Source organism: Festucalex cinctus, chromosome 2, assembly GCF_051991245.1.
Source record: "Festucalex cinctus isolate MCC-2025b chromosome 2, RoL_Fcin_1.0, whole genome shotgun sequence".
In the NCBI taxonomy this organism is placed as follows: Eukaryota; Metazoa; Chordata; class Actinopteri; order Syngnathiformes; family Syngnathidae; genus Festucalex; species Festucalex cinctus.
The window spans coordinates 30,598,761-30,622,936 of record NC_135412.1 but is presented as its reverse complement, the minus strand read 5'-3'; the positions used below and the strand labels follow the sequence as shown (position 1 = coordinate 30,622,936).

The following is a 24,176-nucleotide window of genomic DNA, read 5'->3' as shown; positions in this document are numbered from 1 at the left end:
TATATTCATTCATTCATTCATCCATTTAAGGAGTTTATTAGTAGTAGTGGCACCTATTTTTTTTTTTCGCGACCCTCCATTCTACCCACTTGACTTGACTTAATTAACCTCAATGTAGTGCCTCTTTGGGCCATGTAAAATGTGAATTTTAGTAAATGCCGTAGGCCGCAAATTGCGCCCGGACTGTAGTTTGGACAAATTATTTCTTACTTATTAATTTTTTGCAACTCTTAAAAATGGCTGAATCGCAATAAGCTATTCATATGTAAAGATGTGACGTCAGGTGAAACGTCTGACGCGTGGTGGAGACTGGTAATCAGCTGTTCTGCGTAATGACGCCACTTCCGCTAGTCTCCACAGTCATTCAGCAAACAAAAACTACAATTGTATAGCCTAGATTGTTGCCACTTTCTGTTAAATGTCGTAGTGTTTACGTTCGGAGTGTGGAACAGACGGGAACTTCGCTGAATGGGACAGGCTGTGGTCGTTTAGTGAGTGTCGTCTACTCCGATTCCTGGTCAGTTTATCCTGCGAGCTGTGTCCGGCTTGTAGCGGTTTTTAAGACAACAGTAGTTAGTGTAGCCATTCTTTCGGGACTACATTGCTTGGAAATGTTGAAAAACGTGAAGGGTATAATGGATAGATGTTATTGTAAAACAATTGCTCAATATTAGCTCTTTACACTGAAAGTATAATGGCTAGTGGGCGTGTGCGACGCTAATGCTGCCTTCTGTCTGTGTGTCACCAGAAAGCACTTTCGACAAAATAAACAACTAGTAATGCAGCAACCAGAGAATGTTGCCGAAGAGGACGCAACGGCGGTGGAGGTTCAGGTTAATGCTTTACCAAACGCCCTTGTTGCCTACAAAGTGCCGGAGGATCTATTTAACGACGGACGCTTGAAGGTAAGAAGACAAATGTTAAATTGGCTGATACCTGAAAATGCCCTTGGTATTTATTGTTGTAATTTAAATTTCTTCGATTGTGTTCGCTGTGATTCCCAACTCAGTGAATTTAATTAGTTTACGAGCGTAAACCAACTAGCAGTGAATTTTGGTGCCCAGTAGGTGGCGATAATAGATTTGTTATTGAGCGTGCGCTATGAGCACGTTTCTGGGATACGTAAGCTTGTCCGCCATATTGAATGTGTCATTCCTCGTAAATTAGCAATACAAAATCAAATTGTGCAATATTAATGCCACTCATTCCTAAAACATATATACACGCACTAATATATTTGGCAGACAGATAGGGACAAAAAGAACGTTTAGGATTGGCAATATATCTCACTAAAGCAAGCACACCCTCATAGTTTTTGTTTTATGTTTTATTATCTCTTTACATGTGACAACAGTGACATTTTGCAACAGTGTACCAAAGTTATGTGTGCAGCTTGTATTACGGTGTGGCTTTACAATCCTGTCAAAACTCAACAGGAAGCCATTAGATGTCCAAAAGGCTGGCACCAAAGGTGACTACCAATGTAAATATTGAAATGGGGCCCAATTGGGTAGGTGCCACGGACTTCCAGGTTTCAAACATCAGCGCCGTTTCCGGCCACTGCTGGCCACGTTCCAACACGAACAAGAACTGGGACACAGCCCACATGCCACAAACAGGAAACAGAAAAAGTTGATGTGTGAAACTCGGAAGTTGGAATGTCACGTGACTCACTTCTGTTACAAGGTCTATCTTGTCAATAGGGTATAGGTGTGTTAAAGTTGGTTTTATTGCTCTCACACTCTCTCTTACTGGTTAAGTTCATAATGAACAGCTCACAAACTCACGAACAGCCGCCAGATCCATGGGCAATTCTGGCAGGTCTCCACTGCTTACCAAGACGTCCCAGACAGGGTACAAATACGAAATGTTGGTTATTGTTATTATTACGTTTTATTGCCTTCCCAGACAATAATATTCAAATATGAATTTTGGAAATTGACATATTGTGATAATAAAGTGGTTCTGGCAGTCTGGCATATTAGAAACATCCAAAAAAGAAGTAAAATAAATATTTTTAATCATTAATATCACACATATGTTCACCAGGTTTAAAAATACCACAAAACACACTCAAAATTTGCTCTACACTTTCTTCGGTACTTTATGCAAACTAAAAATGTGCCCAACAGCATTCACATTTTGAATATTAGTTTGCATGGTTGATAAACTGTGGAATTTACATCATGACAGTCTTTAACATTGTAACTTTTTTTTTCCCGACTCATGTTTTTCCTATTCTTTGTTTTCATTTGTGTTAAATGGGACCTAATGGAAACAAATGTCAGCTGTTGAAATGGAAAGTTTTAAAGTGGCATTTCTATTGTAAGGTTTTCCATGACGACTTTTCTGTCGAGCATCGGGGGAAATACCAACATCAAGTAACAAGGGCAGAGTGAAGCACATAAACAAGCTGTTGTGCTGAGCATCTGTTGAATAGGGAGATCAAATGTTGCTGAAATGAAGAAAATCAAGAAAATATATTTACATTCTGTGATAAATGGCTGTGCAAGTCGGATAGGACTTTGAAGTTGAATAACTGATCAGCAGGGGAAAAAAAAGTCAATAATATTAATATTGTAAATGCAAAAATGAAAAACAATCAAATTTATGAGGTGTGTCAGAAAATTTCCAGGGCTGTTGTGACAAATATGTACAGCATTTCAAATTCAAATTGAAAGTTTTCCCTTTCAAATTAATCCCCTTGGAGTCTAACACACTTTCCCAGCCTTCACTGCCACATCATCATACATTCCTGGAAGTAATCTTCCAGTTGAAGGGAAGTCGACCCAAAATGTTTTCTTGGCAATATTATGCAGCCCCACTAGTCTAAACACAGCACTCTGATTGATTGATTGATTGATTGATTGGCCATTACTTGAGTCCTGAGCAACTGTGATGTCATTTTCAGTTGACAGCAAGTGACAGTTGTAAATGCAAAGTTTTAATAAAAAAAGAAAAAAAGTTGACAGCATTTCAGTGGGCGGCCATTTCGCGGCCCCCTGAAATGGATAAAAACGGGTGGGGTGGATTTTGCTGCTAATCTCATATTACCGTATTTTCCGCACTATAAGGCGCACCTAAAAGCCTTCAATTTTTTCAAAAGCTGACCCTGCGCCTTTTTTTTTTTTTTTTTTTTGTTTCTTTTTTTTTTTTTTTTTTTTTTTGTTTCTTTTTTTTTTTTTTTTTTTTTTTAAGACCCTGCGCCTTATAATCCAGTGCGCCTTATATATGGATCAATATTGAGCCGCAACAGGTCTCGCTGTCAAGACGCTATCGGTGACCCTGCACGATCGGTGACGTGCATGCGCAGAACATCCCGCCATCTTGGATCGCTAGCTAATACTAATACTTTACCTCAGAGAAAATAATAAAACAGCTGTTTATTCATTTTGGAGTTGTCAGAAAGCTGGTTTGTAATCTATTAATAAAGTTTGATTGACCTGACTGTTTTGTTGACATTCCCTTTAGCGCAGCACCATCTAATAGATGCATAACGTAACCCCAGCCTCTACTGTAGCGCCTTATATATGAAAAAAGTTTTAAAATATGTCATTCATTGAAGGTGCGCCTTATAATGCGGTGCGCCTTATAGTGATAGACCGATATGGTTTTTTCAAGGCCGATACCGATACAGATTATTTGTAGTCAAGTTGGCCGATAACCGATATTTCAAGCCGATATTCATTTGCAGTAAAATGGGGAGGGGGGGGAATTCTTTCAAACTATATATAATTTCTCACTGAGTAACAAATTCATGTGAATGTAGCTCATTTGGGGTTTTTGTTAGGGTTCGTAAAAACGTTTCAAAAAGATTTTTGCGGTGAAAAATTGTGTGAATATGTTCCAAATGTGTTTACGACAAATAAAAACTGACTGCGAACATCTTACAAATCCTGATGAAAACCCCAAATTCGCTACGTTCGCAAGTATCCCCTGCTCAGTGAGCTTTATCGGCCTTCAGATTCAAAACATGGCCGATGCCGATATTTGTCAAAATGGCAAATATCGGCGCCGATAATCGGCCGGGGCCGATTATCGGTCTATCCCTAGCGCCTTATAGTGCGGTGCGCCTTATATATGGAAAAAGTTTGAAAATGTTCCATGCATTGGAGGTGCGCCTTATAATGAGGTGCGCCTTATAGTGCGGAAAATACGGTACACAAACGCAATATTAATCAGAATGTCGTGTTTTGACTATTGAGGACACATATAACATTATTGTCAAGAACATTTGGGGGTTGACTTCCCTTCTAATAAGAAGTGTCAATTGCAGCTGCACTGTCAGCGTTAAATAAATTCAGCAATTGGAAACAATTACTGTTTTGTCAACAGAGTAAATTGAAGATCGCATGATTCAACATTGTCAGTATTTTCTTATTTGAATATTTGAAAATGCTGATGTCTTAGTGGAAACAGGCAGGATATCTTAGTCAATGGAAACAGGAAGGATGCTGGCTAAGCTAAAATCTTGGATACCGTACATACACTACAACCCATTGTCTGTTCATAGAGTATCATTGCTCACATCATGGTTAACTTTTTTATAGTAAAGTTAAAGCGTTAACTCATTGATTAATCACAAAAATATCACATCATGTATTAACCCAGATTTATCACACATATAACTAAATTATAACATATAATTTATCTTGACAGCGTATGGTTACGTTAAAGGTAGCACAGGTTGTGTTTGAGCAATAACTACAGTAGATGCATTAAAGTAAAGCATTTAATAAATGTTTGCATGTGACATTCAGAATATTTGTTCATGTCAAACTACTGGGGTCTTTTTTTTTTTTTTTTTTTAAATGATGCAAGTAAATAACTAATTAGGAAAAAATGGAGAATGAGTGTGTGCAGTGAATCAAAAAATGTTGAAAACATCCTCGTAACAGCAATTGTCGAAAGAATTAACATATAACAGAAAAAAAATGTTGCTAAAAAGCCTTTTGAATTAAGTGATTAATCAAGATTATTATTATTATTATTATTATTATTATTATACTGGGAAAGATCTACTTTTACTAAACCTCCAAGTCATAAGTAGCCTCCATATTGCACAGATTTTTTTTAAGTTTTGACTAAGCAAGAACTTGAATGTTGGTCACGTTGATGAGATGCAAACAGTAAAACTGAAGTGAAATTTCTTTTCTCTCAAGACAACATATATATTTTTAACAAGATCCAGAAGTGCATTTTTGTTGGATAAAACCAGAAACACATTGCCTGTCAGGATTCATGAGTCAGCTGACTCTTCAGGTTACAACATTTTCCACTGTGCATGTTGTTTTGGTTGTGGTATAGAATGGGGGTTGCACAGCAGCATGACTTTCAATGGAAGAATTGATTGTACATGTATAAAGAACATGAAAATGAATTGTGCCTTCCAGTGGTTCCAGAAAGGGAACATTATAAGTTCATGATGAGCTTTTCCCTATAGGTGTATTTTTACACAAGTTCAGAGATCTTTTGTTAGGAATTGTTTTAAATGGTGAAACACTGCAGATGTTTCCTTGAAGCCACAATGACAATGCAACAGCAGAAATACTGGGTAAATAGGAATTGGAAGTGGTAAACTAAGCTAAAGTAATGAATGCACGTGCTAAACTTAACTCGTTAGCCCTAACATCACACAATATTCTCTTCACGCTCTTTGCTATTAATACCTCATAAAAGCGTGTTATCATGCTGCATACTTTCCATGAGCAGTACCTCACCCCTCCAGTTTGCATTCTTCCTACCCGTCATGTCTCTGTAACTCTTTCCATTCCTTTTTGCTGCCTCTATTCAGCTGCCATCTGTTCTTTTCTCAGCTGTTCCCCCTCTCACCTTTTGTATTACGCTGTCTTTCTCACTCTGGCTCATTCACATTTATGTCTTGTACATGCCCCCAAAGGTCTTTGTGTGTAAGGCAGTCTGACTTGCCAAGAGGTTATATTGTCACATTTGAATGTAATGCTTGACGTGTCAGACATCAGGTGATGTCATTACCTGCTCTTCATACACACGCTGTCGTATTTCCGTCTGATCAGTTGGCATCCAATTATATATGTCGAGAAAATAGACAAACTCCTCCCTCTCTCCCTGGCTGTTGGAACTCAGCGAATCGCTGATTTAGTGGGCAGTGCGTCAATGTGTTGTAGAAGGGGCGTGATTTAAAAAAAAAAAAAAAGGGGGGGGGGCGAGAGTGAGGAAGCTAGCGTGAGAGACAGACTAAATGAGTCATTTCTCCACACCCAAATGCCTGGAAAATTCCTTCAATTTAAAGGTTGACTCACAGCTGATGGGTCATTTATGAAGCAGATACAGTCGATGCTTGGTCTGGGAGGACATTGGAATCTACATTTGGTATAGCTTTCTAGGACATTGTGGGGCAGTGTGAGGACAGAGGAAGCTAGAAGATAGAGGCTCAGCCAAAAACCAAACTTCCCCCGTATTCTTGGTTTGGAGCATCGGATCACTTCTCACCTGTCACACTGGGGAAGGCCACACTTCCCCAACCTTCCCATTTCTCTCCTTCCTCTTCATCGTCCCCTCAGCTGCCTTTCACAAGCCTCTCGGCAATCCTGAATTCAAGAATTAAGTGGAGAAGATTTCGGCATCCGTTGTTGCCTGTCATGCATATCAAAACCACCAAGTGTAACCACTTGTGTCTTGTCGCCTCAGTGAGTAATGAGGAAGTGTTCATTCATCCTGATGCTCAGGTAAGCAAAGTTCTCCATCATGGTTATAACGTGATGCTTCCCAGCAGTACTAGTAATGGTCACTTTTCCTTTTTTTTTGTTACCGGGTTTGGTGTAATATTCATACCTTCTCTCTTCTGTCAAAGAGCTTATTGCTACTAACCTTCTTTATGTGATTTTAGCTTTTTAGCACACTGTTGTTGACTGTCTGCCTGAATAAAATGAGGATTCAGAGTACTTTTTTTTTTTTTTTTTTTTAAACTGATAGTTATATATCCTAATCCATTCACAGTGTGAGGGTGAGATAAGTAGTGATTGTAACACATCCATGCATCCATTTTTCTATACTGATTAGGGTACATCCTGGATTGGTCACAGGGCAGGTGTCTCTGTCAAAACTCATTTTAAAAAAAGTAAGCCAAGATACAGCTATACTAGCAAACATGAGTTTAAAAACATGTTGAGTGCCATTTCAAACAGGCCAAATAATGTAACAGAAGGTGAACCTCCAATCTTCAAGAAAAAGAAAATTAATATTGCCAGTCTTGCTTAAGGCACAGATCTACTGCTAGTCATCTCATGTGCATCAACCCCACTCTACGTAATATCGCAACATGTCCCAACTTTCTTGCAAATGAGGCAATGAAGACATTAAAACTGCATTGGCACATGGAGCGCGAGCACCTGGCATTAAATGACAAGCCTTTGCTGTTTTTTGAAAGAAAAAAAAAGGTTAAGATTCAGATTAGATGGACCCTGCTCAATAAACAGAAACAAGCGCAAGGCTCCCCCACCTTAATACAACCATTCAATTGAATTGTGGGTTTTATCACTTTTGTTTTTTGTTTTTTTTGTTTTTGTAACCCAGTCTGTCGAAATGTGTTTTTGTTTGTGGTGCTGCTATAAAATGTTGGAAATGATGATGATGATGATGATGATGAGCAATCGTTCTTAAATCAATTTGAGTTGACACTCTGTTCCTTCTCTCTCACACTCTCGTACTCTCGCCCTCCTCTTCACTACAGGCCAGCTTTGAGGCTTTATTCCATTCTTTTGACCAAGATGTTCAGTTCCAGTACTTCAAGTCCTTCCGTCGGGTCAGGATAAATTTCAGCGACGCGCTGGCTGCGTCAGAGGCGAGACTGCGACTACACAAAACTGATTTTCATGGCAAAGAGATGCGCCTCTACTTTGCCCAGGTGATGACTGCGAGAGACACTTTTTCTTTTTTTGGCCATAAATATTGCGTGGACAAATGGTCATTGTCTTTTCTTTACAGTCTGTCCACATTGGGAGTCCTAGACTTGAGCCTCCAAAGCCAGAAAAGCAGTTCCTTATCTCCCCACCCGCCTCACCTCCAGTTGGCTGGGAGCAGTCTCAGGACGCCATGCCGGTGGTCAACTATGACCTGCTGTGTGCCATTTCGAAACTAGGACCAGGTACATTTGAACCTGTTATTCTTTCCTTCTTCATATCATTGCAGACTTGGCTCATATGCACATATGTACTACTGTAATCAGATTTAGGTTTGAAAGCTTTATTAAATGAAAACACAATATTTTAAAATGTCATGTAAAATGCTGGAGGTGCTTTACCGTGGCAATAGAGATTTCTCACAGGACTATAGCACCCTCTTGCACTGGTGTAGTGTCATGCCTGACATCACGGTACGTCATTAAAGTTGCGTCTCAGAGATCGAGATAATTTGAATTACTTTTACCTATACTTATATTTAATTCATTTATTTTGTTGTTTTGTTTTACCTCTATTTATTGCATGACTTGTTTTTCCTCCATATCCAGCAGCATTTTGTATGCAGTGATGGTATAAAGTGATTTATAAATAAAGTTGAGTTGAGCTCAGGACATTGGGACACCGCATTTTTTCCTCCATTTTCTCCATGCAGTTTACTGTACAACCCTGACAAGATCTCTTGCTGTTGTCATAATACTAAAATCCCTGAGCCACCACCTCTCCCGTTATCTTTTGTGATAGTGGCGCCACGCCAGAATTGAGCATTTATTTGGGCATGGTTACCTCATTATGTAATTAGTTATCATTTAGTAATGACTTAATAATCAATTTACTTAATTGGCAATGTGCATTTGAGGTGTCTGATGTTTCAGTAAAAATGCATCCATTGTCAAGTTGCCATATTGAACAGATGTGATGTCTTAAAAAAAATAAAAATAATAATTATAATGAAAATAATAATAATAATAATAAACTGATTTGCCCTAATTAGATTCCTTTGCTAATCATTGATTGTACTCATTACTTCATTCAGTAGCCCGCAGGCGTTTGCCAGGGTAAATGGTCGTAATGGATTGTACACCTTAAATCAGGGGTGTCAAACATAAGGCCCGGCGGCCGGATCAGGCCCGCAATGGGGTTTTATCCGGCCCGCGAGATAGTTTTGTAAAGTTAAAAGTTTTGGGACAATATTTGTACAGATGCGCCCCGCAATTTAGGGCTGGCCCACAAATAGCGAAAATCTGCATGTAATTGACGGCAATGTTTTAAAAATTATGTACAATTTTACCGATCCGGCCCACTTGCTAATATATTTTCCTCCATGTTGCCCCTGAGCTAATATGAGTTTGACACCCCTGCCTTAAATGAACTCCTGCATAAGATTGACTATTTTGTTGTCGTTTTGCTAGCAAACAGAAATCCAAACAATGTACTGTACATGGAAAGTGATTATTTTTTATGTGATCTTTCTAAACATACACACTCATCTCCAGGCGACAAATACGAGCTCCACACAGCCACGTCCACCACCCCCAGTGTCGTCGTCCATGTTTGCAAAGAAGAGCTCGGTGACAGCTTGGCTCGGGATGACAACGACCCGGACAGCATGGCGCGGCCCCCACGGCCCAAGATCGTCCAGACGCGCCGACCCGATTACACGCACAATGTTGAGCAGTTAGCGGCACTGGAGTGACAGCTGTTAAATCATCCTCATGATGTCATTCATACAGAGCAGAAGATGCGCTCTTAGAGGTTTGCACTCTGAATTTGGGAAGGTACCTTGGAAGGTGCTGTATTGTCCCGTTGGCAAGGAGGCGAACTTAGGATCAGATGCTGTATTTGTGTCTTTTGGGAAAGATTGGAACTTCTTTTTGAGATGTTCAGCCGTACGATAACAACTCTCTAATTTGAGGTTTGGGGAGGATGGAATACTAGTTTTGAGGTGTGTAAAACATTATGTTCACGTTCATGCTTCATAATATGGTTGGATATTTGGTTTATGGATTTGTTAGATGTGCTATTATTAACATGTGCATGAGATAAGCTTGTAATTGACAAAAGAATCCCTCGCAATATAAATGCAGCATCATTCTTGCAAGCATCACTCAAGTTTTGGGTGGGAAAAAAAAGCTTTTCAATAAAAAAAACAAAAGCTACATATTACCTGCCACAAAACTTCGGATTGTCATGGTGGTAATTTAAGATGGTGTGTGTGCAACATTACATTTTTACTATTGTAACTGTTTTGAATGGCGTATGTGTAGTCAACATGTGCCTGCTTCACATTCAATTGCTCCTCTGAAAATGAGAATGTACTGTTCTCAGTGTCCTTCCTGTTGTCATTTCAATGTATTGGAAAGTGTCGTTTTTGTTTTTTTTTCTTGTAAACTAGCAAGGAATTGTTAGACTTGTTCTGTGTTTCGCTCATCTACATAACTGTCCATGTATGACAGACACAGCAAGGCCTTCTACATCCGTATTATGTGACAACATGGTGTGTTTTTTTTCTTTCCCTTTTCTAGCCATGCCCAAAATAAACACATTAAAAAAATGAATAAAACAGGGCTGCCATTCTAGTCAGTTTGGCTTCATATGATGTGCTAAGAGTTATTCTGATCTAGAAATCACTGTTGCTGAGCCTACAAGCCAATAAAAAATGAATTTACTGTTACACTGCAGTGTTTCCAAGCCATTATTGAGCTGAGGCACCCGGTTTACATGAAAGATATCTTACCCAGCACACCATCAAGCAAAAGTCACAAGTATGAATACTGAAATTATTATTTGTCTCAATCTACTCACAAAGTGACTTACTCGCTGTGAAACCTAGGCCTGTTTAATTGAACATGAAGCTAATATATTCCATCCAGATAGCTATGACTTACATTGTATGAATGGAAACGGGTCAACATACAGGTTTATTATTGAAGAGCATTTAATTGCTCTGATTGTCACTATCGCTGGCATAGATGACAGGAACAACATAGATGTGGGATGATCAATAGGCACGTATATCTGTTGTAGTTGTAGGACAACTCAAGTTAAACTGGATAAACCGCGACACCCCAGATGATTTCTGACGGCATCAGAGCAAATGCATGACAGTATTCTGTCAATCAGCGCTGACATTTCGTGACAATGCAATGATCCAATGATTGTACTGTCCTACGTTATATGCCATGAAATGTTATTTCCAGTTTCCCCACATGATCAGCTTCTTTGTCAATGAACTTGCATCTTTTGAAGTATTAGCATAGGGTAATTAAAGCAAACACGACTCCGAGTTAAATAAAGTGTTGTTGTTTTTAAGTGAGTACTCCGAGATCCATGTTAAATAAGTAGATATAACCCGACATTCCCTTTCAACGCTGATTATTGTGAGGAAAAATAACAAGGAACTCAGACAACAACCAACAAGAGAGAAACAAAAGCATACACCGGAACGTTACTTCCCGATAGTTCCTACCCGGATCTCTTAGCTGTACGCTTTTGAAATGGCAGCCAACATAGAGCAAATTTTTCAAGATTTTATTTTGAATAAAATACGAGAAATTGAAGACCAGAATGTCAACAAAACGTATGTCAAGATTCAGTGTTGCATGCATCGTAGCTAGACAAGTGTCGCAAATAAACTGAAATCCGAACATGTTGGGTTTATGAAAAAAAAAAGTGGCCGCTAAATGTTTTTTACGCTTGTCTATCCTGCCTAAACGTTAATAGCAGCATATAACACTGTGCTGGGGGCTTATAAAGTAAAGTATATATAGACTAATGACGGCGTGGTTGTATTCAGTCCTGTCTTCAGAACGTGTACTGTGTTAATGGAGCTGCTTATTCTTAGAATGCGACATGACATTTTGTTCAAGGAAATATCTCAATTTCTTGGTATTATTGTAATTTACAATGTTTTCAGAACTGCACTGCATACGACAGTTTGTTTGTTCTGTTTTTAATGTTCTGGTCCCACGATGGGAATCCAATGATTACGCCGATGCTTTATTTAAATGTAATGTAAAATCAGATTGTGATCATAGTTACAGGACTGTCTCAGAAAATTAGAATGTTGTGATAAGGTCCTTTATTTTCTGTAATGCAATTTAAAAAACAAAAATGTCACACATTCTGGATTAATTGCAGATCAACTGAAATATTGCAAGCCTTTTATTATTTTAATATTGCTGATTATGGCTTACAGCTTAAATAAAACTCAAAATATCCTATCTCAAAATATTAGAATATCATGAAAAAGTAGTAGGCTGTTCAACTAATCACTTGAATCGTCTAATTAACTCAAAACACCTGCAAGTGAATCCAGATTGTATGACATTTTGTAAAATTTTTTTTTACAGAAAATAAAGGACTTTATCACAATATTCTAATTTTCTGAGACAGTCCTGTATATGGACGTAACGTTTGATGCAGACCACGTGTTGCATTCCGTTACCGTGTGCCTCATATATTTCTTATCGTCTTGACAGTGCTCCTCCAGGTGTGGCTGCATGCAGTGAAATAACTTCAGAGGATAATAAAGACAAAAATACTGATAACACAAATTCACAGAAGAAACATAAGAAGCACAAAAAGCATAAAAGTAAGAAGAAGAAGCGGAAACGAGAGAAGGAGGCAAACGAGAGCAGTTGTGATTCTGAAGAATTGGACGCTCCTTCCAGGTAAAACTGACTTATTAAATCACAGTTGCCAATCTGGCTTTTATTTTCAAAGAAGCAATGTGAAGTTTTGTTTTTTTAATTTAAAAAACAAAACAAAAACAACAACACTGGACCATCAGTTTGATACTCATTGGCTTGTAATATTGAGAAACAGCATCGAATTTCAGGTGATTGCTGTGGCAATTCTGTACCTTCTTACATGATTTAACAATGATGTGCAAGTGACCTCCTGAGTTGTGTGAATATGAGTGCCACTACTTACCTATGTTAGAATTGTCTATGTAGAAATGAAGTACGTCATAAAACTTCACAATAAACGGTGTTGTTTATTAAACTCAGTTTTACTATTTATTGCAGAAAAGGAGCCCCAACAGATAATGAACAGCCATGTAAGTATTTTCTATCCTCTCCATCAACCAGAAGTTTGGCTCGTGTAACATTTGGCATTTACTTTTTTCAGGTGATCATGCGAGTAGCTCCAGAAGTCACAAGCACAAAGCAGGAAAGAAAAAGAAGAAGAAAAAGAGGCATAAGGACGAGAGACGAGGAAATTCATCTGATTCTGACACCAAGCAAAGAAAGAGTAAATGTGGCCAAAGCTTATTGCCAAGGCCATGTGAGGAATTGCCTGATATTGTCCCAAAACAGGTAAAAATAAATGAATAAATAAAAATTAAAAATAATTTTTTTTTTTAAATAAATAAATAAATAAAAAAAGCTTAACTGGGATCTAACATGATCAGTTTTTGTTGTAGTCAAAACTTGGGAATAACTAACTAGTCTGTTCTCAATCCAGGACAGCTCAAGTGGAGCAAAAGCGGATGAGGGAAAAAGGAGGCGTTCCCGTTCACATTCCTACGGTTCACATTCCAGCCCGGAGAGATGGAGTTCTCGACCTGGCAAGCGAAAATCCAGATCTTGCTCGCGGTCCAGTTCACATGGTCACCACAACTCATCCAGGTACTCTGTGCTGAGGGAATTTTAAAATATGTCTAAAAATGCTAAACCAATTGAAAATGTAGTCATTGAAAACCCTAACCCTATACCTTTTCTTGATATTCTTGTCTATTCTGTATGCGTCTGTGCATAGGTCCTTAGACAACAGGGGTGGTTTGGACCCATCCATAGAGTCCAAACAAGATTCTGCAAAAGTTATACAACTACTGTCTTCAAGTCCTAAAAGAAGGGGCATAATAGAGCTGCAGAGTTTAGACCATAATCACGAGCCAGCAGAGGCCACAACAGAGACCAGCAGAGACAATTCAGGTACAAATTTTCATGGCCCTGTCTGTTATGGATGGATGGATGGATGGATGGATGGATGTGTGGCTAGATGGGTCGATGTCTTTCTTTCTTTCTTTCTTTCTTTCTTTCTTTCTTTCTTTCTTTCTTTCTCTCTTTCTTTCTTTCTTTCTTTCATTTTTAGGTTTTTATTTCGTTTTGACCTGATGGTCATCCAAAAACTATTCCTTGATTGTGGTTTGATGTTCCAGCTTCAGATTTTGCTGCACCTCCATCCGTGCCAAATCGATCCAGTCAGTCACTTCAGACTGGTGAGCCCGTTGAGCCACAGCTGCAGGTATCAAAACACATCTCAGCCAGTGTGAGGAAATCCCCTGCAAAAAAAAGGCGCCAGTCATCCAAGTCCCCATCAAGGAGTAAAGACGAAAAGTCAGCTAGGAGGCAGAAGAGATCCCGGTCACCTTATAGGACTCGCAGGACGAGGTCCAGATCCAGATCCAGGAGTTCTTCGAGAAGGAGGCGATCTCGGTCGAGGTAGGTCTCCGGTCTGTTAGAGAGTATTTGTTGTGGTCGCAGTAATGAAATAATACATGTGGTCTGTACAGAAGCCGGAGGTCACGAAGGTCACGTTCTCTGTCACGAGATGGAAGGCGGCGAGGGACTTATAGCCAGAGGGACCGCTGGAAACGAGAGCCAAGCAGCTCGCCTGAGCTCATACTCCGCAAAAAAAGATCCCCTAAACGGAAACATGACAGCCCTCAACGAATCAGTGAGCTAGGTCAGCTACAACAAATTTGCTTTATGCATTATCTCCATGTCTACACAGTTGCCACTTATGTCTGCTGCACGCTGCGTAATGCAGCCAAACCTGACTGTAATGAAGCATTGAGTGCACTACTGTGGGGTCACATCATTTTGTAGGGGTGTCCGAATGTCCAAAAGGAAACAATGTAGGGCACTCAAACTTACCCACAATGCACTTGGAAAAGGAAATGGTCATTCAACCAGTTAATGTATACCACAATGCATTGCAAGCAGGAAAACAAAATGGCAGAACCGAGGGTGAGCATCAAAGTGATACCGTACATAAACTCTATGATAAGGAAATAATTCATTTTAATTGAAAATATGTGCAACTAAGGAATTACAGTACATTTCTATTGACAATAAATAGTCGTAGATCTTAATGTGTCAACGAGCAAGTAGTAAGCTGGCTGTCCAAATCGCCAAACAGAATGAGTGCAATATATATTTGGCTACAATATTGTGCGGGACTGTATAGTGAATGAGGGTTTAGTGGATAGGGGTGGACATTCGGACACAGCCAGAATTTTATTATCCCCAGAGCTAAGGTAGGGAGGAGTACCGTAATTTCTGTACTATAGAGCGCACCTGATTAGAAGCCGCACCCAGTACATTTCTAAAGGAAAAAGCATTTTGTACATACATAAGCCGCACGTGCCCACATTGAAACATGAGATATTTACAAAGACAGACGGGACACAGAAAGAATTTTCAAACATTTAATAATATACCTTAGCTTTTCTTTCCAAACAGTGCCTGTGACGCGGCAGTAACACAGCAGCGATACGGTAGTAACTAAGGGCTGGTTAAAAATAACATGCTGGTAAAAGTCACTGAGACTGAGACCTTGTATTTTCCATGATAAGGGTCTGTTCATGCTAATTGCACAAAGCGCGAAGTTACATTAAACTTGCGTCTTCCTCGACACATATATTCCACCTGTCTCACGCTTACCTTTTCTGCTCAAGTGCCCCTGGCGGCCATTAGAAAAAATGCATAAATTAGCCACATCATTGTATAAGACGAAAGCGTGTGAAAAAAGTCGCGGCTTACAGTCAGGAAATTACGGTAATTGGTTTGTGTTTGTGGTTTTTTTGGCATTCCAGTCCCCATATGTAGGGATGCTTCTTTTTTTCTTTTTTTCTTTTTAAATAATCTATCAATGACAAACTAATTTTGCGGACCCCAAGCTTCAACTCATGGACTGTGCCGCTATTGTAGGTACCCCAGTGGAGTGCCAAAAAGTGGTACATTTTGGAATTTGTGCACATCCCTTGAAAAAGGTCACAAAAATGTCACAGTAATTGAATTGTACCGCTTGGTGGAAACATGGCTTTTATGTTTCCCTCAGGCAAAGAGCAGCTGTTGGAAATTGCCAAGGCCAATGCAGCTGCCATGTGCGCCAAAGTGGGTATGTCCATCCCCGCCAGCTTGAAAAGCTCCATGCTGCCGTTGACATTTCCAGGCATGGCCATGAATGCTGCGATGACGGCAGGTAAGAATGCTCATTGGAAGAATCATGTTAAGTTAACGCTTCAACAGTTGTCGATGATTCCCTGCGTCTGCTTTACAGCCACCATGACCGCTGCCTTGTCCAACATCAGCACTTTGTCCTCGCTGCTGCCGCTGCCCACCATAACCAACAAACCTCCTGGTGCAAACCTCTCCAGCAGCATAAATGCGGCATTGGAGGAAGTGAAAAAAAAAGTAGCAAAGCAGGCCAACAGCATCAGCATTAAGGAGTTCACAGATGTAAGCACACAGATTCGAGAGAGTCAGCTGTGAATACAATATTGCAGACTTGGGTAGAAGCCATTATTTTGTTTAAGGAAGGCTTCTCTAACTTTTTGGGGACAGGGACCCCTTGCAGAGGTGCGATTTTTCCAATTACTTCTTCTTAATCTGAATGCCAATTAAACAACTACCCTGTGCACCCCAGAATTCCATTGAATTATTATTATTATTATTATTATTATTATTATTATTATTATTATTATTATTATTATTATTATTATTATTATTATTATTATTATTATTATTTTAACATTTAAACTAAATATTCATGACCAGTTCCATAGAAAGGAACTTGACCAAATACGGTTGAAGTCCCTGAAGTCCCCAGGCCCAAGTTTGAGAACCAGAGATTTGACAATTTAATCCTACATATTGTCACTCTTTTAAAATGTGTTTTATTTTAACTTGCAGAGAAATTGTTGCCTCTGATTGCATCAATGTGTGCTTGTATTTCTAGAAGTGCAAGATGATTGTGGACAGCAAAGGTGAGCTGCCCGTGGCGGTGCCTCATGTGTCGGTTGACGAGGACGACGCAAAACCATTTGGGGGATTGGTCCTGCGTGAACATAAGGCCATCAACTTCAACCTCAGTGTAAAATGCACTCACACTTTGCAAACGGACACAGTAAATTCACATGTTACTTTGATTGCGGCTCATTAGTGGGGAAATAACACCAACATGTTCACCTTCAGAACACGACTGTGCGACCTGCTGCCCGGAGTGACGCAGGCATGGCAAAAGAATTTCCAGTCTCGTCAGGATCTCAACACCGTAAAAAGGTTTCCATGAGAGATTTCCAGTGTCTTGTGATGGCTGTTTTGTTTTCCATTCTAAGTGATGCAGTGTGCGCTATCCAGGAAAGTAAGACACTGGACGCCTATGGAGATTGGGTTCCAGTGGAGAAAACGCCAGATGAGACAAAGCCCGCCGTTCCCAAGGCAGTAGCCAGCTCATCATCAGGTACCAGTGAGACTTCGAAAGCCGAGGAGTTGCCGGGGACGACTGAGACATCGGCGTCAGATGATGATAGCGTGTTTCCTGGTCCGCCGCCGCAGGTTGAGTTACTGCAAATTAACATGCTGTTGGGTGCACAAACGGTACATTTGTTGAACATCTTTCATCTTTGCAGCCAGTCGACATCTCTCAGGCTGTGAGCGAGAGGATCAAAGCTCAGAAGCGATTGGCTGAGAACCCGTATGACGTCAGCGCCATTTGCATGCTTAGCCGGGCCCAAGAGCAGGTAGTAGATGTTTATTACTGTATTTTTCAATTGTACTTTCTTATAATGCACTCAAGGGAAAAATCCATTTATTTTAGTATTAGGGTTGCAAATGTATGGGAATTGTCAAAGTTTGAAACTTTGAAGGTTTACTCTTAACAGGAAACCTAGGTGGGGGAAGAATGTTTTTTTTTTTAAATAACTGACTAAAACAATCAAATTGCATTCAAGTACATCTGAGTATGAAGAGTCATGAAGGGTTGAGCAAAAATTCAGAGGCTTGAGGGAAGATGCTTTTTTAAATAGACTTTTGTGGAAGAAAAGGGGCTCTTTTCATGTAATGTTTTGAATTGGACTTTGTAGGAATTTTTGGATGGGGATGATTTTTGCAAATGTTTTAATGGATTAGGTTGCGGGGGAATGAGACATGTTACTGAACATTTCTGCTTTTGTTTTTCAATGAAAGAATTTGTTGTTTGGCAATTTTTTCAAAACTTCCACTAACTCTGAAACGTTATGCTTTTTAATTTTATTTTGCATGGATGTCTTCTTGTGATAAAACTAAGTCTTTGTGTTCATGCTTGTTATTTCCAAAATTCTACCTTAAAACTTCCCATCGAAATTTACCAGAAACTTGGGTGTCAGTTTACAAGGTATTTTCCACCACATTGCAACACTACTTACTTTTTTGCTGTACACTAGATAGAGAACCAAGTACAACATTCAGTCACCCTTCCTGTCCGATAGTGGTTCAAGCCTATGTACTACAACACAGTGTAGCATTGATAGGAAAGCTGTCATTTGACATTTTTTAAATAGATGTTGTGTTTTATATGTAAGAAAATAGTCACAATGTTAGAGTTACATTTGTGCAATGAGATGTTAATCTCCGTATTATTCACTAACCGGAAGAATCTATTGTACATGCAGTGGAGTTACATCATTGCTTAGTGAATGGAATCAATGAGTAGTAGAATTTATGCTGTCATACAGTTTGAGAAAAGCCGTTTTAAGCAGGGTGAGAGGTATGATAGAGAGTAGTAGACAGTTAGAAATCAGAATATTTACTTTTGGGAGGCGGAAATCAGAGGCTTTGGACCATTTTGGCTTTGAAGCATTACATAATTAATTATCAAAAGAGTTGATTAATTTGGTGATCAATTAATTGTTGATTAACAAGTCATTTTTACAACTCAACTGATGAAGTCCAGATATTTTCTTGAGGTTTCAACTCATACACAAGTCACTTGGCTGCCGTGCTTGTATACAAATTAGTTAGCCTAGCATCGGTTGATATGCTGTGTGAGCTCATCTTAAATGATCCTTTAACAGGTGGATGCGTGGGCCCAATCCAACACTGTTCCTGGTCTTTTCACGGGCTCCACAGGAGCCCAGGTCCTCTCCTCGGAGGAGCTGTCCAACAGCGGCCCACAGGCTTGGCTGAAGAAGGTAATAGATGCAACACAATTCCACCTTAAACCAGTTCTTCTCCATGACCAGTACTTGCTATTACGCCCCTCCTAGGAGAGTCAAATATTTTGTGCCCTTCCAACTCTCCACCGCAATTATGAATAGTATATTTGTCTACAAAATTGTTATAATTACATCTCTCCATAACATTGTATCCTTATGAACATTAATCACGGGGGTGCTGGAGCCTATCCACGGGGGATCGTGGGGGTGCTGGAGCCTATCCCAGCTGGCCTCGGGCAGTAGGCGGGGTACTCCCTGGACTGGTTGCCAGCCAATTGCAGGGCACACAGAGATGAACAACCACTCACACTCACAAGCACAACCACAATTCAGAGCGCCCAATTAACCTACATGCATGTCTTTGGAATGTGGGCGGAGACCGGAGTAGCCACTTTTCATCCCTGTTAAAGGGTGTCTCTTTAGAGTTTGTTCACTGCACTTCATAGTTTTGCTCTGTGCTGTGTGTGCGTATGCTGTGTTAAAAACAAAAATAAAACAAAACAAAAACACTAAGCAATATCTCAGATATGATACTTGTACTTGCTGCGCACTCTGACTTATTTATTTTTTCAAGCACGCAACCTGGGGCCATCGCAAGCATCCTACCCCCTATAACCTTTGAATTTGTTGAGCATGTAGACACAATGCTTCGCAAGAACTACAAATTCGATGTGTTTGTTTGCTGTCTTACGCTTAACCCTCGTATGTCTTGATTTAGGACCAATTCCTCAGGGCTGCGCCAGTATCAGGCGGCGTAGGTGAATTTTTGATGAGAAAGATGGGCTGGAGGGCAGGAGAGGGGCTGGGGCGAAACCGTGAGGGGACCGTGGAGCCGATTATCATTGACTTCAAAGTGGACCGCAAAGGTCAGGATGTCCTGCAGTACTTCCTCCATGCTTGAGATGAACGGTGATTCAAAAAACATCTTTCTGTTTGAGTCAGGCCTGGTTGCAGAAGGAGAGAAGCCACAGAAACCAACAGGGGGACTGGTGGTAACCAAGGACCTCATGGGTAAATAGGAAAAAAATCTAACATGGCACATTTGTTGATAATCTCCTCCTCCCCTTTTTTTCATGGTTATGTAATACCTCCTAAGATCACTAGGTGGCTGCAATTGATAAATGGAAATGTATCATGCACACACCGACAAAATGGTGTTACTCTTCCGTCAGTGTCAAACAGCACAAATATACAGTGGTTGGTGGAGTAATACATTTCAAAAAGTACTGACAATGAATAAAAATCCAGCACTATTGTATTTTAATAGTCCAAAACCCTATACTTCTAGACATCCTCATTTCGTTATATGCGTTCCATACAGGCAAGCACCCGGTGTCGGCTCTTATTGAATTGTGCACTAAAAAACGGATGACGCAGCCTGACTTCGTCATGGTTCACCACAGCGGCCCGGACCATCGCAAGAATTTCCTCTTCAAGGTAGATCACTGGGTTGCTGTTGGCTGGCTAGCAGTTTTCACCAATGCATTGTGTACTCACCAGGTGACGGTGAATGGTGCGGACTATCAGCCCCAAACAGCCAGTCCCAACAAGAAACATGCCAAGGCCATGGCGGCAACAGTGGCACTGCAGGCTCTTGGAGAGGTAATATGAAGTCCAAGGTCCCAATGAGAATGATGGGAGGACATCCCTAAGCATGACAAACACTCTACCATTTTCCATGGGGTGTTTTCAAATTCCAATTCTAATCCGAGTCCTGCTGCTAACTGAGGAAATCTCCCTCCAGTCTCATCTTTAAAAGGTAAAATACATGTTGACTTGGCCATTCTAAGACCTTCCACGTCGCCTTGAAGAAGTCTTTGGTTGTGTTGGCAGTGTGTTTGCCGTTCCAATACATACGCAGGGGATTGTATGCTATGTACTCATAGCTCCGTCATAAACCGAGGGTCCCCTGTATCATGAAATAGAAGCTACTGTCATCTTTTAAGGAACAACTTACCCATATTTCAGACACAGAGGTTCAGAGTGAGCGACGGTGTGGTGTTTGTGCAATAGCACCCCAGGAATTATGTGGGAGGCGAAGCACTCACATCCCCTTGGGTCTGCTACATCATCCATAGCTGTTTTTGTTTGTGTGTGTGTGTGTGTGTGTGTGTGTGTTCACCAGGTTCCCGTTGATGGACCTGGACTCTATACTGGTCCTGTCTTCACGGCCGCTTCCACCGGCCCCCTCTTCTCCACATAGATGTCGATCAGTCCACCGGTTATGTGACCGTTGTTTTTGTCTCCTCATTTTCAGTCTCTTTCAGTTATACAATACTGTGTAAAAATCTGAAGCCACTATTAGATGTGTTTTACCTACAATGACAATATACAGTAAAACTAATAGGTCTCCACAAATAGCTAGCCTATAAGGGTATCACACTTTTATCCATATGCTCGTAAAAATGGAAATGGGCCTTTTCTCAGGCTACAAATGAGTAATGACGATAATAATCTGTTCAATGAATTGATTTCGACAAAGATTCAGAGGGATTGTCCCACGCTGCAGACTTCCTTTTAGGCAGACTAAAATTTTGTCTACTGTTATTTTTTGAAACAATATATTTACAGTTGAGCCCCGCTATTTAGGGCTGGCCTGCAAATAGCCAATATCTGTTATTAAAAGTTTTGGTGGCCTTTTGCACAGTGCTGTATATTGACAACTACAGGGTGAAGTCATGCAACTTGGGAAATAGTTTAAAATTAAACACCAACAGGGATTATGATATAGTCTCAGTCAAAAACTATTGTATAGTATCGTTGTAGTACAGACAACAGATTGTTACACATACTCATGCACTGTATGAAAAATAAAATTATTTATGTCACATATCTCACAGTGGAGGAATTGTGTGTTTGGGGGCCGTCCTGTGAGTGGCATCACAAAGGAGGCAGCTACACTTAAATGCAGGTAGAAAAGCCTGAATGTTTCTATTGTTGTTGTTTTTTTTGTTCTGTTTTGTTTTTTGATCGTGTCCTTTTTGCAACAGGTTAAAATTTTAATATAGAAGCAGACCAGGAGGTGGCAGCACTTTATTACCTTGTAATATTACAGATCGCTCAAAATGACACTAAACACCAGAGTGCACACGCACGCACAGGAACTAGTCGAGTGGGTTGTGTAAGAAGATAATGGCTTGAACCAAAATCAGCCCACTTCAATGCAGGACACGTGTTGTGCGTGCGTGTGTGTAGAAGTCAAGTGAAAATACTGTATTACATCTGTTTCCCCCCCTCTTACAAGTTCTCATTTTGGAAACACTCGCACTCGTGTCATGATTCAAACTATCATCTGGTGTGCTGCAGGAAATGATCCCTGTTTGACTTTAATTCAACCGAAATGATTTCCTACCAATGCTCTTGGTTCATCTACCTATGCCAGCATTGTATAGTGACAGACAGAACTAAATGCTGTTCCTCTAGATGGCAAAAGGTACAATTATGTGTAAAGTTGCAACTCTTATTTGTATAGCAAATGAATTTCACTGTTGAAATGAAATTCAATTCATCCTTTCAAGCCATGTTTTTAATATAGAAACATAACATTGTATACATCTATCTCGGTCATAAATGCACAAATATTAAATTGTATTCCAATAATGGCAGGTGCAGTTAACTGTTATTGGCCTATGCACTTGTTGCTGTTCATACAACAGAATAATAACTTTGTGTAAACATTTCCACATTTCACACTGAGCAAATAATTTGCGACAAGATTGTTATTTCACAATATATATACAGTACTTTGGTGACATTTGTGTTTGGTGGAGTGCTGTTTTTTGTTTTGTTTTGTTTTTTTCTAATGTAAATACGTGCCTTGGCTCAATAAAGGTTGTGAAGCTCTGGTATAGTGGTTCACTTTTTTCCTCAGTTTTTTTTTAAGTGACTGATGTACCATGCAGACAGCGTGGGTTCAGTCAGTTTCCACTCAGCAGATGGATTTGTAGATACATAGATTAATGTTTTCAAAAGCTTAACCCTCCGATAAAGTCAATAATCATGTAATGATGTACATCAAATTGTATTTTAATTGAATCTGAATTGTTTTGAAGTGCATCTTAGACGCGATTTCTGTTTCTCTTCATGGATGCCCCCTCTTTAATTGGATTAATTAACATATTGCTAATATGTTAATTAACTTTACAGCCTCTGTCACTTCAAAGTTTATATGATATCATATTAGCTTTGAAGTGACAGCGGCTGTAACTGTAAAGCCAGGGCAGGCCCAGCTGGGAAACAGCTTCGCAACCACTAGGGGGCACCCAAACTTAGGCAACGTCGCATTAGGAATTACTTATAATTAAAACGGACTTGTTTTCTATTAGGCAGAAAAGTGGCCCAGTGTTTTGCATGTCTGGCTCACAGTTCCTCACAGACACGCAATTATTTTATTTTATGTATTAATTTGTTTTTGCAATTTTTTTTTTTTTTTTTTTTTTTTTTTGCGGGTACGCCAGCTTCCTGCTACATTCTAAAAATGTATGCTAGCTTAATTTCGGACTCAAAGTTGTCGATAGGTAAAAATGTGAATGTTGTAGGCACTTATGCAGAGGTGGCAAAATTACCCTGTACTGTCGAAGTAGGTTATATATATGGGGGGGTCTGGTTAAAAGTAAACAGAAGACAGCTGTAGAAGAAGTATTTTGCCATTACCACATGCTTCTGACCCTAGAGAAAATACACTACCTGGTAAACTAAAATGTTTTTTTTTTCCTTTCTTTTTTCTTTTTTAATGCATATGTGTGTATAATATATATGTATGTATATATATATATATATATATATATATATATATATATATATATATATATATATATATATATATATATATATATATATATATATATATATATATATATATATATATATATATATATATATATATATATATATAGATAGATAGATAGATAGATAGATAGATAGATATAGATACGGGTAAACCACGATTCGATACTGTGACATTTGGCTCACGATATCGACAATATCACGATACACGATATATACGATTTTTGATATCTTATTTATTTATTTAG

General features: G+C 39.5%; 2 protein-coding genes across 5 annotated transcripts; both read left to right on the top strand.

Annotated features, from left to right (window-relative positions):
* Positions 1 to 318: 318 nt before the first annotated feature.
* Positions 319 to 10,611, top strand: rcan1b (regulator of calcineurin 1b). Of its 3 annotated transcripts, none has more exons than XM_077514481.1 (5): positions 319 to 517; positions 749 to 905; positions 7,712 to 7,885; positions 7,966 to 8,125; positions 9,434 to 10,611. In XM_077514481.1, exons 2-5 carry the CDS (start codon positions 780 to 782, stop codon positions 9,631 to 9,633), a joined length of 660 nt encoding a protein of 219 aa, XP_077370607.1. In that variant the 5' UTR covers positions 319 to 517; positions 749 to 779; the 3' UTR covers positions 9,634 to 10,611. The 3 variants fall into 3 exon arrangements, with proteins under 3 accessions (XP_077370607.1, XP_077370608.1, XP_077370609.1); XM_077514482.1 differs by having other exon boundaries at positions 323 to 491; XM_077514483.1 differs by lacking the exons at positions 319 to 517; positions 749 to 905 and adding an exon at positions 6,187 to 6,707.
* A 794-nt stretch (positions 10,612 to 11,405) lies between these two features.
* sonb (SON DNA and RNA binding protein b) lies at positions 11,406 to 22,989 on the top strand. Of its 2 annotated transcripts, none has more exons than XM_077514480.1 (20): positions 11,406 to 11,517; positions 12,419 to 12,610; positions 12,968 to 12,999; positions 13,071 to 13,258; positions 13,407 to 13,570; positions 13,701 to 13,876; positions 14,104 to 14,386; positions 14,461 to 14,630; positions 16,008 to 16,151; positions 16,230 to 16,408; positions 16,908 to 17,042; positions 17,144 to 17,230; positions 17,309 to 17,506; positions 17,581 to 17,691; positions 19,003 to 19,119; positions 19,862 to 20,009; positions 20,086 to 20,154; positions 20,465 to 20,580; positions 20,644 to 20,745; positions 21,269 to 22,989. In XM_077514480.1, exons 1-20 carry the CDS (start codon positions 11,435 to 11,437, stop codon positions 21,344 to 21,346), a joined length of 2,772 nt encoding a protein of 923 aa, XP_077370606.1. In that variant the 5' UTR covers positions 11,406 to 11,434; the 3' UTR covers positions 21,347 to 22,989. The 2 variants fall into 2 exon arrangements, with proteins under 2 accessions (XP_077370606.1, XP_077370605.1); XM_077514479.1 differs by having other exon boundaries at positions 14,458 to 14,630.
* Positions 22,990 to 24,176: the final 1,187 nt, after the last annotated feature.

What these genes read in the sequence shown, in the direction of transcription:
- rcan1b (XM_077514481.1), top strand. Translation starts at nt 780, where the DNA reads ATGCAGCAACCAGAGAATGTTGCCGAAGAGGACGCAACGGCGGTGGAG. An exon ending in TTAACGACGGACGCTTGAAG is followed by an intron (nt 906 to 7,711) that starts GTAAGAAGACAA and finishes TCTTCACTACAG; the next exon opens with GCCAGCTTTGAGGCTTTATT. An exon ending in TGCGCCTCTACTTTGCCCAG is followed by an intron (nt 7,886 to 7,965) that starts GTGATGACTGCG and finishes TTTTCTTTACAG; the next exon opens with TCTGTCCACATTGGGAGTCC.
- sonb (XM_077514479.1), top strand. Translation starts at nt 11,435, where the DNA reads ATGGCAGCCAACATAGAGCAAATTTTTCAAGATTTTATTTTGAATAAA. An exon ending in AGGAGGCGATCTCGGTCGAG is followed by an intron (nt 14,387 to 14,457) that starts GTAGGTCTCCGG and finishes TGGTCTGTACAG; the next exon opens with AAGCCGGAGGTCACGAAGGT. An exon ending in GAATGCTGCGATGACGGCAG is followed by an intron (nt 16,152 to 16,229) that starts GTAAGAATGCTC and finishes TCTGCTTTACAG; the next exon opens with CCACCATGACCGCTGCCTTG.